Below are 17,803 nucleotides of genomic sequence, written 5' to 3' on the forward strand. Positions count from 1 at the left end.
GGTAGTGGCAGTGGTGGTAGTAGTAGTAGTGGCGGCGGTGGCAGGCAGAGCGCGCGGGAGTCCCTGTCGGTGATCGTGCCGCCTCAGGACGTGGACGTGGACTCGCGCGACGCCGACGACTCGGAGCTCCTCAGTCCGGGCAAGCTAACGCCTACGTCGGGGATCAGCGTGTCGGTCGCGAGCATGATCGACGCGACGGACTTCAGGGCGATGCAGCCGGAGCCGACGTATCAGACCCTGACCTCGGTGGCGGAGAGGATGTCGCCGCCCGGTTTCAGTCCGGGCTCGTCGTACGCCACGCTGACGCCGCTGCAGCCGTTACCGCCGATCTCGACGATGAGTGACAAATTCGTTTACGGCGGTCACGCGGCCAGCGGCGTCACCGGCAGTTTCGCCGTCATGCAGAACAACGGCCTGGGTAACATCGGCCTCGGGATGGGCGGTTCGCCATACGCGTACGACAAGCTACCTACGATGGGCATGTCGCCGCCGCACAATTATCCGTCGCCGGGCGCGGGACTGCAACCGAGTCCGCTCTCACCTCAGAGCGCGTATAGCCAGAGCGGCCTCAATTCGCCGCACAAGTCGTCCGCGAGTCCGCATTATGACCCGGCTTTTCTGCCGCGGTTACAACAGAGCCCGGCGGCGCTTAGCCCGTCCTCGCCGCCGGCTGTCTCGGCTACGGCGAGTTTCGCGCCATCCCATCATTCTCCGCCTGGCACGCATTCGGTGCCAAGCGCGGCATCGCCGCCACCAACCATGCAGACGCAACTGCAGCAGCAGCAGCAACAGCAGCAGCAGCAGCAGCAACAGCAGCAGCAGCAGCAACAACAACAACAACAGCAGCAGCAGCAGCAACAGCAGCAGCAGTCGATGCCGCAGCAGCAGACGATATCGCACACGCAGCACGTGCAACATACGTCGGTGGTGATGAAGACGGTGTCAGCGGCGGGCAACGGCGGCGCCGGCGAGGTCGAGGAGATCAACACGAAGGAGCTCGCGCAGCGCATCAGCGCCGAACTCAAGAGGTACAGCATACCACAGGCGATCTTCGCACAGCGGGTGCTGTGCCGCAGCCAGGGCACCCTCAGCGACTTGCTGCGCAACCCAAAACCCTGGTCCAAGCTCAAGAGTGGTCGCGAGACCTTCCGACGGATGTGGAAGTGGCTGCAGGAGCCTGAGTTTCAGAGAATGTCGGCCTTGCGGCTAGCAGGTTAGTCGTCCACGCGTCAGAGAGAGACCCCCCCACCCCCCCCTCATTCACCACGTATACAAAACTCCCCCCCTCCACAAACCACTCAAATCGGAACACTCAGTCGCGAAAGTCCCACCTCTCTATCGTGTATACTTTTTGTGATACTTGTTCATTTCTGTAAGAAAAAGACGAGAAAATTATAACACTCGGATTTTTGATCGACGTTGTCGGTCATCGTCGTCGTCATCATCATCGTCGTTGTCGTCGTCATCGTCGTCATCGTCGTGTGAGTCCTCGCACACGTTAATACATATACGAACACCTGTAAACGAACATACGTTTGTGTCTCACCGCTTCATACACGCACACACACACACACACACACACACACACACACACACACACACATACATACACACACGTGTCTCGCTACTCGCCTGTGTTCTCGTCCTGCACATCCTTGATATCGATCGATCCATGATCGATGATTGCGAAATCCCTCAGCAACACCGACGCTCCACGTCGGGTCGTTCACCGGCATTTCGCGCCTGTTTAAAACCTATGTTTTCTAAACGATCCTTTAGATTTCCTAGTAAACTAAATATTTGCCATATCTCACTCTTTGACAGTGAATTTAAAACAGTTTCTAAAAGTTAATTAGTTGAGGATAAAAAAAGAACAAGATGAAATGTCAAATCTTTATTTTTACCTAAATGAGATTGAAGTAAAATATATAAATATGAAAATAAAAACGTCTTCCATGAATGATTTCTTGGATTTCCTAGTAAACCGAATATCTACCACATCTCATTCCTTGACAGTGAATTTAAAACAATTTTGAAAAGTTGACTCCTTTTTTTAACTAAATAAGATTAAAATAACAAAAAATAAAAATAAAATAATTGACGACCTAGTAAACCGAATATTCGCTACGTTTCACTCTTTGACAGTGAATTTCATAGTTTCCAAAAATTCGTAAGTTGAGAATGAAAAAGAGTGAAATACGATGTCCAATTTTTGTTTGAACTTTTTTTTTATTAAACAAGTCACCGTGTTGACAGAAAAGTAATACAAAATTAGCATTTCTTTAAATAATAAAAAGAAACATTTAAGATGAGCATATTATTTCTATGCAAAAGTTACACATTTGTCATCACATTGCTTACATTTTGTTATAATATTATGTTATGTGTCACAATCCGATAAGAGATGAAATTTACTTAACTTTGTACCGAAATTGCGATGTTCCAATTTTGAAACTTATGATATAGTTTTAAAAAATACGTTATAAATAAAAATAGGATAGGAAGAAAATATAATTATGAATATTTACTAACTTGACTAAAACATTGTTATAATTTAGAAAGAATTTTAGAAACGCTCCACTGGAAAGTTGCCAATTTTGAGTTGTGTAATTTTTGTACGTAGCGAAGTGTAAAATAAAATCATAAAGATAATATAGAAGAAATATATATATATATTAGTTTCGTTTAGTGAAAATAAATTCATCATTCTATGAAAATAAAATAAAAGAGTGTAAGATTTAAACACATTTAACAAAAACTGAGATTTTCATAACTAATTGAATATAATTATAGAGATCTGTAGATGCATTCACACGAGACGCACATGCATCCAAGCACAATTTAAAGATATCTTAAAAATAATTCTGTAAATTACACCTGCTTGACAGACCGCGTTACAAGTCTCCTTGGCGACACCCTTCGATTCAAAATAAACTATACCCTATCCGACGCTCCCCTCTAGAGTGAGCTTGGGAAAAAGCGCTTCTTCTCGAGTTACTTAATGTACACTGAATTCGAAATCGTATTAAATCGAAAATCTATTCAGTGAGCAGATCGTACACACAAAATGTCATTCTATGAAACATGATTTAATTTATTTTCTTTCAACTAACAGCTGTCTGTAACAAAGAATATTTTCTCAATAATAATATTTCAAAATATAGTTAGTACAAATTTCAGACGAACTAATGAGTTCATTAATATGTACTTAAAACAAAAAATTATTTTCTTTCGAAGGATATATTGTAGAATTGATCATATAAAAGTGATTTTATATAGCAAATCAAATTTGTTTTAATTTAATATCCTTGATTGATGTATTAAACTTAATAGGATTCAGAATACATTTCGAATAAATTTGATGCTTGTGGTGTGATGAACTTGTGATAGATTTGCAGATATATGATCTTTTGAAATATTTGAAACAATCGTTATTTGCGTACAATATGTATTTTTCTGTGTACAGCAGAACATTTACGATCTGATTGCAAAAAAGATTTGCTAATTTAACTAATGAACATTTTGCTCTCCGCGATTCGCAAATACAGCAGATTTTCATCTTTTATTAACATAACGGAAATCAATTTCATGTATCCGGAAATTGACTGTTCGGAATTACTTAACGTTTGCTATGTTCCAGCGGTTCCGAATTATCTTGTCTTTGTATACGCCTTTTAGTCTATCTAATAAATAAAATATTCACTGGCCATTCAAATTTAGCGACTCTACATTCGTGATCTACGCGAAACAGAACCTCCCTGTAATGTAGATAGCTAAATATTGAAAGCTATTGGCCGCATTCAGCAGGATGTTTATTTTGCAACTGTTGGAAGTTTTCTTCGTTGAGATAGGATTATTTTCCTCTGGATCTAAAAGTATTCTGAAAGTATAATCCAATCAGCGTGAAGAAAACTTCCAGTAGTTGCAAAAAGAACACTCTGGTAAACACGCAGCCATTAGATTAGGCACTAATGTGACAAGTAACCGAACGAATGTTTTTATGAAGGGATGACAAAAAAAAAACAGAGAAACCACATATCGGTTGCTCGAAAGTGCCAAACACGTCCGCTTTGAAATCCACTTCTCGAGAGCGGGGAATAACGGGACCCTCCTCTTCTTCTGTCGATTTAAGTGAACTCTGGGAATAAATGACGCCAAGGATCTTCGCGAGGATGATAAAGCAGGGGAGATAACGTTACTCGGAGATGCGCGCGAGAAAGGATCCGCGCGCGCGCTTCGCACGCGCGCGCGGAGAGCGGAAGCGCACACGTGGCACCCACGTGGGAGAGGCGTTCCCTTCCATATCATTCAGAGATAGACGCGCGGAATAACACTTTTCGAATTCAACATCCTTCGTCCCCGGCGCGGTGCGCGGTGCGCGACGCTCGGCGTCGCGGCGCTCGCCGCGCCGCGCCGCGTCACGCCGCGCGTGCAAGTATTATTCGCTTTCCGGAGCCGCCATGTTCGCCACGCCGTCGCCGTTGTCGTCGTCCTCGTTGCCGTTGTCGTCCTTCTCTCTCTAACTCTTTCTTCGTCTCTTCCTCATTCACTCCCTCTTGTGGACCACCCTCTTCCATCCAACGGAAACCGCCGCGCGGGATTCGCGATTTTAGCGTCACTCGAGTGCGATCTTCAACGGTAGAGTGATCTTCTTTGCGTTTTGACTTTTTTTTGTATAACATTCGATACAGTTCTCTCTCAAATATTTGCAGAATATTCTACTTGGATTTTTGTAGAGTATTATTGTACTTCAATCTTCAGGATTATTCAGATTCTTTGCATGAATCTAATGTATCTAATAGATTTCGTGATTGCTATACAAATGTTAGTTGCTGCGACATTAATTTCTGATAAATCTTATGAATTTAGTATTAATTCTTTTAGTATAAAAATGATATCTTGCTTGAATTTTAATTTCGAAAATTATCTATCTTGTGATGAAATTTTCAGTTTCACATTTTATTAAAATTTGTTGAATTTAAGTAAAAAATTTCGTGTAATCTACTTGCTTTATTTACTACAATATATACAATTATATACATTCGAGGTCATTAATGCCTTTTCGCTTGAAATTAGTTGCATTTCAAGCAGACACATCGTATCTATAAGAGAGGTACATTATAATTAAATTCGAGCGATGTTGGATTAACAATCACGATATATATACAAACACCTAAATGCAATCTGTCTGAAATGCAGCTAGTCGAACAAAAAGCATATTATTATATTTTCCACGTGTATACTAATTGCAGAGCAAAATCTTTGTCAATGAATTATAATTTTAAATTATTAGCATCTCGACTTCAAGCTTGTCATAGAATTATTGAAAAGGATCCTTTCATTCTTCTATTTTCGTCGCATAAATAAGATGCAATCATACAAAATGTATCTCCATTTGTGTAAGACACAATTTTCATAATAACGTAAAAGAACGATAAATGACAGTGAAGTTGATGTCCTATTATTTTAATGGACGTCAGAACCGAAAGGGTTAAACTCACGAACTGTGAGATATTCTGTATATATTCCATAGCTCAAGGTGTCCTTTCTCAAACAGTATAGTATAAACCGCTACGTAAACGCGACTCTCTCGTTAGGAAAAGCGTTAAAAAAATGCTCGTCCTTTCACCTTTTTTCCATTTCACTTTTTCTCTCTCTCTCTCTCTCTCTCTCTCTCTATCTATCTATCTATCTATATATCTATCTATCTATCTGTCTGTCTGTCTCTATCTCTCTATTTTCTGTCGCTTCTTTGCGGGCTTACCGAGGCATGCAGATAATGTCGGGAAGAGGGACTACCTTTACAGTTACTGTTCTACCAGTAGCCCCTCGTGGTACGAAACTCTCTTAGGATCGTGAAAAAGGCCGATGGGGAGCGAAGAAAAGGCGCGGCAAGGCACGGGAGCAAAGGGTTCGCCAAGAAGAGACAATGCTGAAGAAGAAGAAGAAGAAGAAGGGTCGATTCAGTGCTCTTCCAGATTAGAGCCTCCGCTATTGTTTCCCACGTGTCTTTTTCTCGTTCCTTCGCCCTTCTCTCTTTCTCTTTCTCTCTCGCTCTCTCGCGAAAATCAGTCTCCTTAGAACGCATTCACGGCTTCGCGCGAAACCTCTAAATCTAATTTATTGCAAGTCTAACAGGACACGAATGAAATGACTGTCTGTAATTTGAAAAAAAATCTTGAGAAGTGATTTTATCGGTATCTCTAGAAATTGAAATCACAAATTGCCGAATCAAAATTGAAAACTAAATTGAAGAATTAATATTAAATTTCAGCGCGCGCGCGCGCGGCGTGTCGAATCGAGATAAAATTACGAAATAAAATCGAAATTCGAATTATATATGAAATTGAGATACGGGAAAGAGACCGATAAATTACTGCCACAGCCTGATTTGCAGGATCACGTGGGAAATAGGTTTCTCAGGGGGAATGTCTGTAGAACACCTTTCCAAGCCTTTCTAGGAAGCGGCTCTAAACAGACGATGAATAATTCGCTCGGCCGTTAAAACGGCAATCAATCGGGCGAGCATAACGTTGCACTCTTATAAATTGCCTTTATTATGCCATCGCTATTGTTGTTCGTGCTCGAATTCATCTGGTAATGACTATAGATACGCGTGCCTCATTGCTGGATGTCATTTGCGTTTAATTGCGTCCACCGTTATCGTCGCTATCGATCGTCACGCGTGGGGGTAGGAGGGTCAGGTGCATTAGTCGCAGCGAGCTCCTCGTGTCTTTCTATTTACTTTCGCCAGATGCATCCCCCATGTGCAATATTCCTAAGCCAGCTAGATGATTTACGAACATCCATTTCGCGACTCTCATTCGGATTAGCTATCCACGCAACTACCGTTTTTGAAGTTCGTACTGAGCTTCCTTTTTCATACGTCTACGGAAACTTTGAAGTATCTAAAAATTTTGCCAGATGTAAAAGTAATTTTGCCGGACCGTCGAAGTAATTACACGGATCGTTCAAGACTGTAACATTTTTTTTAATATTTTAGTAATCAATTTAAACGTCTTAAATAATTATTTTGATGGCTTGGCAAAATTATTTTTTTAATAACTAAGAAAAGAGGTAATATGTTCGGTCAGGGCTAGATTTTGATGCTTAATATTTTTACACTGAAAAAAGTATTATTAAGTATTAATACATGTTTCTTTGAACAGTGAACATTTATTTACAATAAATAAATATTCTCGCAATACAAAAATAATGAGTTAAATCAAATTAACGGTATTTTGTATAATATCAAATACATATATGTTCACATTCAGTATATAAATATTTACCTTGAACTATTCAAATAAATATTTATTAAAATATAATATTTTGTTAGTGTATATATAAATTCCAAAAATATATCTTTCAATTATATAAATTACGCACCGCTTATTGTTGAATTTAAAATTATAAACTGTGCAGCTGCTAAAATAATATCACAATTAAATTGATCGCCAAATTGATGATAATATGCTTTTATAATATCCGAAACATTGTAAACAACTTATTGCGAAAAATATTAGCTCAACATTATTTTCAGATTTATACATATATGTTTAAATTTTTAGATATACTTCGAGACTTTCTTTCCGTGTAATATTACAGTTGCCTTTAATTGCTGGATCGATCTGTTATGCTAAACTGTTACAATTTTGGCGATCTAAATTTATAGAAAATCGGATCTTTAAATCGCGAGGATCCAAAACGAATCTTAGAACTGAAAATCCAAATTTATGCCGAATATTACGAAAAGAGCCCGCGGTGAACTACGAGACGCGAGAATTTCATCAATTTCGAAACTGATGCAATAAATGCGGACGCACCGCGTATAATTAATGTTGTCTTTCCTCAACGTCAACGTTTGACATCGCATTCTAGAGTCTTACATCGGTCCGTTGCGCCACACACGTGTCTTCTTACACGCACTGGACGTAGTGGAAAAAAAAAAGAAAGGAAAAAGAATCGATACCGCTGTGTCGTTTCCCTGTCTCACGGAGCTTATCACGGAGTTACATCGCGCTACCGCGAGCTACGCTTGTGTTTTTAACAGCGCGATCAATACCGCGCCGCGTTCCCGTAAACGAGAATTTTTGAGTTTTCAAGTTTGTAAGATCGAAGGTGGAATTCGCTTAGTACTGGTTTAACGCGAGAACTTCTCGTTCGTACTTCTATTTTCTATTTTAAATAAAGTTACGAGTCCGTAGTTGGTCAGAAAGGAGTTGAGGAAAGTTTTTCTCTAGACGTTAAAGATACATATACCGCCGGACTCCCAATGACTAATTTCATTAATAAGAATTACTTAGAAACTATAATTCTTACTTCGAATTTGCGTAATAAGAGCCACATGAGTTTTATTAGCAATCTCATGATTGTTAATATTCTGTTTATATATAACGTTAAGATACTTAAGTTCAATTTGATCCCATCTCTGATTTAAAAATGCGATTGTTACCACATTCTTTCCTTTCTTTTCTTTAACCCGTTGACTGACGCAAGTCTACTGGACTCTCACTCAATTGTAAATTTCTTTGTTAAAAATGTCAAAACAATTCAATTTTCTTTACGTTACATCTGCAAATTTAGATTATTATTAAAATGTACGTAATATTGATTCTTTCTTTTATACGAGTTATTATGTCATTTTGAGTTTCTCTTTGAATGTAATATTAGTGTCTTTTAATATAAATTAAATGGGTCTCCAGCGTCAATAACTGTGTTATAAATTTTAATCCAGCTCTGTAGGGAAAATTAAGTATTTAATTATCATGGCAAAATAGATGACAAAATAATTTATTATAGAAAAATTTATGATTTCGAGTAGTCTTTCTTGTGCGAGCAAAGAACTTTTCCAAATTCTTGGAACAAAACCGTGGTTCGCGTTGAAGAAAAATCACTGGAAAATTAGCCCTCGCAAATTGACTTGGATTCTCGTAACATAATTATTCACACGAGCTCCTTATTACCGTATCACACGATATCGCTAAATTAGAAGCTAATCATCTCGCGCGTTCCTTACCTCGATTTAACGATAAATTTTATCCGTGCCGAATTTATGACTAGCAAAATTTAACGCGTTCATTTACGATTTTGCAATTCCACTTTTTGGAGTGTTACTCTCGAATATCGCATGTAAAAATATTATATATGTTACATATATTATAAATTTTCGTACACAGTATAAACATTTTGTATTTGTGTTAAAACCTTCACTCAAGTCTTCGTTAAACTATTTTTTTAACATATTCGCGTATCATAATTTAACATAATGTGACTACGTGACTTGAATATTTTATATTAAACTCATATTCAACATTTTTTTCTTAGTGTCAAAATAACACAACTTATGAATAAGTGAATAAATAAATAAAAAATATTTCAAATTCTAAGATAATAAATAAATAAAACACGTGTTAATTTAGTCATTTAATGTATCATAGATTAATTTTACAAAAAAATATGTTTCCACAGTTTGCTTACAAATTGTACTAATATAACGTTTCTTACTAACTTTTCACATAATGTTTGTTTTCTTAATGTCCTAATATATTCATGTTATATTAAATTAATATAAAAATTCGAGTAGACCACTTGGAACATTAAAAATGTTTAACAAAAATTTTTCAATTGTGTATCTTTTTTAAATTGTTATATAATCCGGAACAATTAAAAAATTTGCTCTATTTCTCGAAAATTCCTGATAGAAGAAATAAAATTCCATGTTGCTAACGGAGGTTTTACATTAAACGCAAATTTTCCAATTGCGCACACTATTAAATTTATTATTTTTATTTAAGTCACCACCTACTCACCATATCGTTATTTTATATTAATTCTATATTGAAATAATGGATAAATTTGACACTTTACAGTATAAAATATATACCATTAAATTTGACACTATAGATTTAACAGTACAATGTATGCGATATTCAAGAATATAGACCCTGGACAAAATTGCCAGTCCCAAGTCTAATTAATTAATAGAATTTGAGACACTTTGCCTCCTTCTTTTTCTGTCTTCTTTCTCTTAAGCGTCTCTATGGAGTAAAGTAATGTATCCTTCGCGCGTATCGGTGCGGTTTCTACGGTGTTGTGTCGCGCAGCAGCACGCGCCGAAACGCGACACCCAGCGGTGTGGAGAAGCCCTATGCGTGCTCACATGTCGGGCATAGCACGAATTCGCCCCCGCGTGTCCCGCGTGCCCATCGTCGTTCCTACGGGATGTCCCGTCGGCTCGCGGGGAACGCGCCCGTCCCTCCCGCTTTGTCCCCCGTGCCCCCTCCCCCTTCCCGTCGCTCGCTAGCCCCTTCCCGCGCTTTTATTCCTCGCGAAATTTCTGATAAATCTCGGTAAACCCCCTCAGCCTCTCTACCAGAGAAGAGGGGAGCTAAATTGAGTTTATCATATTTATCTCAGGATTGCGCTACAAAATTGGAAATTAGGGAAATAAGGGAAACGTCAGGAAAGTTGAAAACAGTCAGAAAATTTTGAAAAATTTTCTAGAAAATAAAAATTCTTAGTTTTAAGAAAATCGATATGCGTACATCATACCTACGTAGTTTTGAAATACTACCAATTTAACAATTAAATGCAAACAATGTCAGTAATATTAATAGTAATTTACATTGTCATGTGGAATCCTCTCCTAACAAAATATTTGACGACTTCTAAATCAAAGTGAAAATATAAAAAAATTCAAACTATTATTGAAAGCATCAGAGAAAATCATAAAATTTTGTCTGAAAATCAGGGAAAAGTTTTGGAATTTTAGGATAAAGAATTTATAGCAATTCTATATTTTTAAAACAATTAAGATCCAGTTCCACCACTCGGATTAAAATTAATTTTAATCCCGGTTAATTTACTCTTTTTCTAATTTTACACTGAGAAAAATTTCTGATTAAAAATGGACGAGTCAACAGATTGTAATTATATATTAGAATTCTGGTTATCTCAATTACAGTTATAATACATTCAATCAGAATTCCAATTAATGCAACTAAACTCTTTCCGGTGTAAAAAGGTAAACAATAAGTTAAACCGAGATTAAAGTTAATCTTACATTAATAGAACCAGGCCTGAGTCCCCTTTTGAGCAGCGAGTTCGCTCGGGAAACGGAGGTTCACTCGACCCGCATTGTTTGGTGAGAAGGGGAGAGGGGTTAAAATCGAGTGCTTCGACCCGTTAAAACCTTATTCGCTTGTCCGCAATTTGACAAGACTCCGGAGTTTTGGTGTCTGTCCTCTTGGATCACCTCGGGTCTTCCCAAGTTTCCAAGTTCCTTACAGTTCGGAACTTAATTCTTATCCTCTCGTGGACGTTTGAGCCCCTGGACCATTGAAACAAATTTGTCAATTCTGCACCCTCTTAAATCTCTATTCTTAATCCTGCAAAGAGTCTTTTCCCTTGAAATCTCTATTCTTTCATCGAACGAATCCCTCGAAAAATCCGATTTCCCTAACTCCAATCTAATGTATCCTGCACGTCAAAGGGAGATAAATTGATATTGTTTTAACGCCTCTTTTTTTTTTAATCCCAAAACAAGAACTGGTTTTTCGAGATCGGTTTTTTGCTTGGGAAGAAGTCATTCACTAAAACGCACGTTCTATCGAGCGGAGAGGAAAGAAGGGAAAAGGGGAATCAAGGTGCAGATGTCACATCAATGAACACCTTTCGTCGTACAGCTGTTACGCTATTCCGATAGAACGCAACCGTGGCTTTCATGCCTCACGGTAAACTTTTCTGCCGGCACGTGTGCTCGTGACCAAGTACGACGAAGCGTTTCGCCGTATCTCGAGCGTAAGCAGGACAGACTATTTAAAAAAAGGAGCGCTCCTGAATAATTCTGTTGCTCTCGAAATTATGAGAATATATCTCATCGAAAACAAATATTTATCTGTGATATAATCATTTTTAAAAATAACAGATCAAACGTTTTATTAAACGTTCTAGGATAGCATTTTTTTCAAGCGTTAAAATATTAAGTACATTGCTTCACGACGTGCGAATCATTAAGAAATCCCAGATTAATGTAATCGATGAAAATAATGAAAAACGAAAGATAAAATAGATGTATGTGAATTATGAGAGAGCGACGGAAATAATTAGCGATATATTCCCCCATTTTTTAAACATTTATACAGTTATATTTATAGCCAAAAATATAAAGCATCCCTACAAATTAACGTGATGAAAAATGAAGAAAAATGAATGAATGGAAAAGCGAAATAGACATCCTCTCTCCCCCATTTTAAACATTTATATAGCCTTGGCCAAAAATATAAAGGATCCCCACAAATTAACGTGATGAAAAATGAAAGAAAAATAAAATAAAAGACAATACATGTGAATTGTGAAAAAGCGACAAAAATAGTCAGAGATTTTCCCTTTTAAACATTTCTACAGTCTTGACCAAAAGTATAAAGCATCCCCACAAATTAACGTGATGAAAAATAAAAGAAAAATAAAATACAGTACATGTGAATTGTGAAAATAAAACGGAAATAGTTAAATCCCCCTTTTCAAACAGACCCTTGGGTAAAAAGTATAAAGCATCCCCACAAATTGACGTTCTATATTTAACGAAAAATAACGGAAAATAAGTTAGAAACAATTTTGTTGAAAAATAATGTTTCTATAGCAATTTAATATATTGTTAGTTTTCCTTTAGATTTTATTATCGCTTTCCAAAGAAACGAAGTAAATTGAGCTTTGTATTTATGATCGAAGTTGTATATACACTGAAAAAAGTAATAGTTACCAAATGTTGAATGAAATAATTTCAATTAAATGTTCCATTAATATAACCAAAAATAATTTTATTGAAAAACAGTTTTATTGAAAAATAATATTTATTTCTATATTAATTTTAGTATTTTATTAGTTTTCCTTTAGATTTTATTACGGTCTTTTAAGAAAATGTAACAAATTGAGCTTTATACTTATAACCAAAGTTGTATGTATAATGATAAAAAAAAAGAGTTTATTAATATTACTAAACATTAAATGAAATAATTTCAATTAAATGTTCAATTAATACAATCAAAATAATTTTCCTTTTCTAAATATTCAGCAATTATAAAATGGTTGGTTATACTATTGATATACGTTTGGTAAAATATTTATGAAAATAAAATTATTTTTAGTTACACTACTTAAACATTTGGTTGAAATTATTTTATTTAATATTTGGTAGCTATTACCAGATTCTTTTTCCAATAGATAATGTGCGAGGAAAAAAAATATAATTGCTATATAAGGACTCGAATAAACGTAAATCCTAGCCGTTTACACGGAAAGCCCTTCTTTCACGTGATGCGACAATTCTACATGGTAATTCGGTTCACCAGGGAAACCACGTTCGCGGAATTTCGGCAGATGCGTGCCGCGCGTGAAATGGGACAAGATCGCCCGCATGCCGTATCCGCCGACACCTTGGAGCCAGGTTCGCCGAATGACTGAAATATGTCGTTTTCGCGCGCTCGCGTTTCATCATACAATACATCCACGACAGAGATGCGTCCGCCGCGCTATTGCGTCGCTAGAGAACCCGATAGAGGCTCGCACGCGGGGACGGACGGGTCGGGTTGGATTTCAAGTAGATCATTGATAAACGAAAGGTGACACTGGTATGTTTTGTGATAAGCGTTGCTCTCGTGGAACGAAGGCCTCTTAATCGCAGCGACGACGTCGCACGCGAACGAATATTTTTATCCATCCGCAATTCAGACGGTGAAGTTAATTGGGAAGCTTACTCAAGGGAAGCTCCGTTTACTATTTTTCCGGGAGAATTATTTTCGCAAATCGTTTTAAATTAATCCTTGCCTTTTTTTATTAATGAATGCGGAGCTCCAAAATAAACTCTCAATTGATTAATTTAATATTTACTGCTTTAATTCTCTCTGTGGTAAAATCGTAATTTCGAAAAAAGGATTCAAGAATTTGGAAATAACCGGCTGAATTCTTAAATGAAGAGATTGATTAAAAATTTAAAAAATTTTAATTTGCTGGATTTAAAATTTTCATAACTCTGACCCATTCTCTTTTTTATTTCTATATAGTAGGACAGCTGTACACAGATTTTATGATAGGCAATGTTTATAAACACTTGGCCACTTAAAAAAAAAGCACAGCTTAAACATATATACAAACATATTTTATCTTCTACAACGACTCAACTAAAAAATCAATTTTTCAGTTGTTTGCGAAAAACAGTAAAAACGAAAAATTTATTTTAAAGAACATACTTTTATTTCTCTGTAATTATTGTTAAGTTGCATTTCAAAATTAATATTACAAAATTTTAATGCTTCAAAATTTAAAAAATGGAGGCCTTTTTTAATTGTGTCATTGTAGTAAATGAGCGATATGTATACATATTTTTGCTATAAATATAAAGCATTCTTAATTTATTGTATTTTCTTGGAAAAGGCGATAATCAAAGCCAAAGGAGAATTAGCAGAACATAAAAATTGTTATAAAATTATAAGTTACTTCAGTTATTTAAAAATGAATCTGTTCACGGAGAAAGGCAGAAAATTCGAGGAATCGAAGAAATATTCGAGTAGCTGTAGTTCGAAAGAACTAAAAGTCCTTGTTCTATGATCTAAAGACGGAAAGGGGCCGTAGATGGAAGACTGCAGAACTTCCACTATGCGACGATTAAATATTGATAATCATTCGACTATTATCGTAGCTCCAAAAGTAGCACATCCTGCTTTTTGGCGTATACGTATTTCCGGAAAGTTTCCGGACGCGAATTTCTCGGATACCGCTTCCACCAGCTGACTCATCCACCACGTCACGCATGCGATATACGGGGTGCCCAGGCTCTATCGCGGCGAAAAATTTCTGGTCGTGAATTCGATCGAATGTGTGTATCTCTATATTCAATCTTTTCAAAAATATCCATTTAAAGTCACGTATCTTCTCTCCAGCTTTTTAATAAAAAAGTATTTGAGCAACCAAAATCGACATTGAATTTTTTGTACAAAATATACGAATATCCAAAAGATAAGAAAGATCTTGCCGTCGACAAAATCAACTCGCCGAGGTATTTTAACTTCCAGTTTTCACATATAATATAGCTTGTAACGTGATGAACAAAAAGTGTCACAAGGCTTAATAATAAATAATTTTTGAGCTAATTGATAATGTTTTAAAAATTAGCAGAAGTTTTACATTTTTTATCCATTATTAAGAAACTATCCATTATTACGATAGAGTGTCTATGACATTTTTTGTCCACATCACATTATATGTGAAGCCATACTCATCAAAACGACTGGAATTTAATTTTCCATATAATTAATGCGGGGACTTTTGAATTTTAAGACAAATGCGGATCTTTTGCGACCGAAAGGCAGCGAATACGCTCGAGACACCTCGTATATGTATGTAGGCCGTACACAATGCACGCCACACTTAGTCTCTCTTTCCCTCTTTCTCTCTCTCTCTTTCTCTTCTGCGGGACTCTCCGTCTCTCTTCCTACTATCTCCATACATTCGTTCTCCATCACATACTAGAAACGGGGTGTTCAGTGGGAACCGGCTTTCTGTTGTACAATGCTTACACGCCGTAGTTCACAACTGTTACATACGTGTCTCGCGTGCAGGGTGGTACGAAACGAGAGAGAGAGAGAGAGAGAGAGAGAAGAGAGGACACCCTGTGAGAAAAGGAAATTCGGAGGCGGATAGTGCCACGCGGTGGAAATCTTAGAGAAGTGTTCACCATTTTCGCTCCATTTCCTACTGATATTCTTTTCTCTTTGCAGAAATCGAACTCGGGGCTTAATTACTACGGCGCGTGATAAGATAAAAAGCCGTTTTAAAATTGTTCAAGAATTAAGATCTTCGAAGTCGGCAGGTTGTTCAGGCGAAAAGATCGGTAGAAGATATTGATAATGGATAAGGCAGTAAATTGTTCAGGTCAACACTCCTAAAAACGAAATGTTATACATCGATTTACGTTGTTTTGACACATATACCTTCATTACGGATTAAAATCAACGACTATGATTAGCGCTAAATATGAGAACTTGGATCGAAAGCGGCAAAAATAACTGTCACCTGTAATATTAACGCGTAATATTGAGAGCGATCCCGCATAATTCACATCGACATGTTTAATTAGACAAACATAAAGTATTACTCGAGACGTTTCGAGAGGTTTTATATACGACGAAGATGTCATTAAAATTCCCGCAAATGATTCTTACGAGTTGCAGACAGCAGTCTCACGTCTAAAATAAGAAATCGGCGCAATGAATTAGTTTCTCAAACATCGATCGTGTTAAAACAAAAGCAAAGATCAAGTGAACGAGCGCGACGAATGAAGAAAAAAACGAAGTAGTGTTTCATTCATTTTCCCGCATTTTTTTGGATTCCTGGTGGTTTTAGAGTTTTAGAGAATCGAACATGCGATGATTATTTCGACGCCGCCATATCAGTTCTTTACGGATACCTAAATATGAGTACTAATTAGTTGCCTAAATCACATGATCACAGCGCCATGTTAATTTTTTACAATAGCTGTTTTCCATTTTTACATAAATGATACTGATTGTGAGTCCAAAATTATGTGAATATTTTATACTCAGATAATGACATCATTACTTGTTTACACTAGTGATCAAGTTATCGCATAACAACATAAGTTTATAACTCTCTAATTAAAGTATAACTTTCAATGTGAATTAAAACATATGGTTTTAAGCATGGTTTGTGCAGATTATAGGTAAAAAATTGAACCTCAGAGTGAAAAGGAATATGTATTTAATTGAGTCATGACGTCACAAATAAACATTATTTTTCAATTATTGAATTTTGATGCAAATGAAAAGCAATTAATAGTCAATTAGATCATTTCTTTAACAGCCAATTAGATCATATATGTCACATCTCAGGTTTTCTCGGCATAGATGATTCTCGTTAATTCCATACTTCTCTCTCCATAACTTTCACACGAAAAATTTCCCTTTGCAAGATGATTCACAATCGAATTTTCGCACAAAAAGAATCGGACGGAAAAAAAGACAACAGTGATAACGTTTCGTTTCATTTTCGTTTCTCGTCTCGAGTTTGTGGCCCCTCTTCTTGTATTCTCCTCGTTCCCCGCCTATACAACTTTGCAAACAGTCTTCCTTCCTCGTCGTCGTCATCGTCGTCCGAAGATGATCGTCGACAGCACAGAAGATGCCAGCTGGGAGTCTAGAAAGTAGGGAGAAGGAGAGGTCTGCGAGAACACAGCATCTCCCGATTCAATCTCCGCCCGAGAACGGCACCCCCGTTCGTGTGCGAAAATGTAAATGTCTCGATCTAACCAAACGGATAGACAAACGCACCACGAAGGACTCCGCAAGTCCTTTATCGTTTCCTCGTCTCCAATCGAGGATGCGCTCGTGAAAGACCGCGCGCCTTGCAGGACGTGAGGATCGTTCCCCGTTCGCGCCGTAGCTTTTCAACTCTGAATCGTAAAATGGATCATTGCAAAAAGGATGTGTGTCAATTTTTCCCTCACGAGAGAATTAGTGAAAGAATAATTAATTTATTAAAGAAATAAAAATTTTGAGAAAAATAGGAGAATATAATTATTAAAGAAAGTAATCTTTTGTGTCTGGAAAAAACAATCGACGCGTATTAAATTGAAGGGTTTTTCACAAAAATAAAAAATCAAGTCCAAAAAATTAAATTCTTAGAAAACAAAAAAACTTCTAATCTTTAAACCGTTTAGTGTATAAATATGATAATTTTTCTCCGGACGGATATAAGTTTTTGACTTTAATGAACAATTTGAAGACTC

General features: G+C 37.2%; 1 protein-coding gene across 1 annotated transcript in view; it reads left to right on the forward strand.

Annotated features, from left to right (window-relative positions):
* The window catches only part of LOC108771899 (hepatocyte nuclear factor 6), a 107,157-nt gene that overhangs the window by 1,087 nt on the left and 88,267 nt on the right, over window positions 1-17,803 (forward strand). Inside the window, exons 2-3 of the mRNA XM_018537306.1 lie at window positions 39-810; window positions 853-1,213. Of these exons, the coding sequence (XP_018392808.1) occupies window positions 39-810; window positions 853-1,213 (1,133 nt within the window). The remainder of the gene's footprint in view (window positions 1-38; window positions 811-852; window positions 1,214-17,803) is intronic.

This window comes from Cyphomyrmex costatus, unplaced genomic scaffold, assembly GCF_001594065.2.
Source record: "Cyphomyrmex costatus isolate MS0001 unplaced genomic scaffold, Ccosl1.0 scaffold17, whole genome shotgun sequence".
Classification (NCBI taxonomy): Eukaryota; Metazoa; Arthropoda; class Insecta; order Hymenoptera; family Formicidae; genus Cyphomyrmex; species Cyphomyrmex costatus.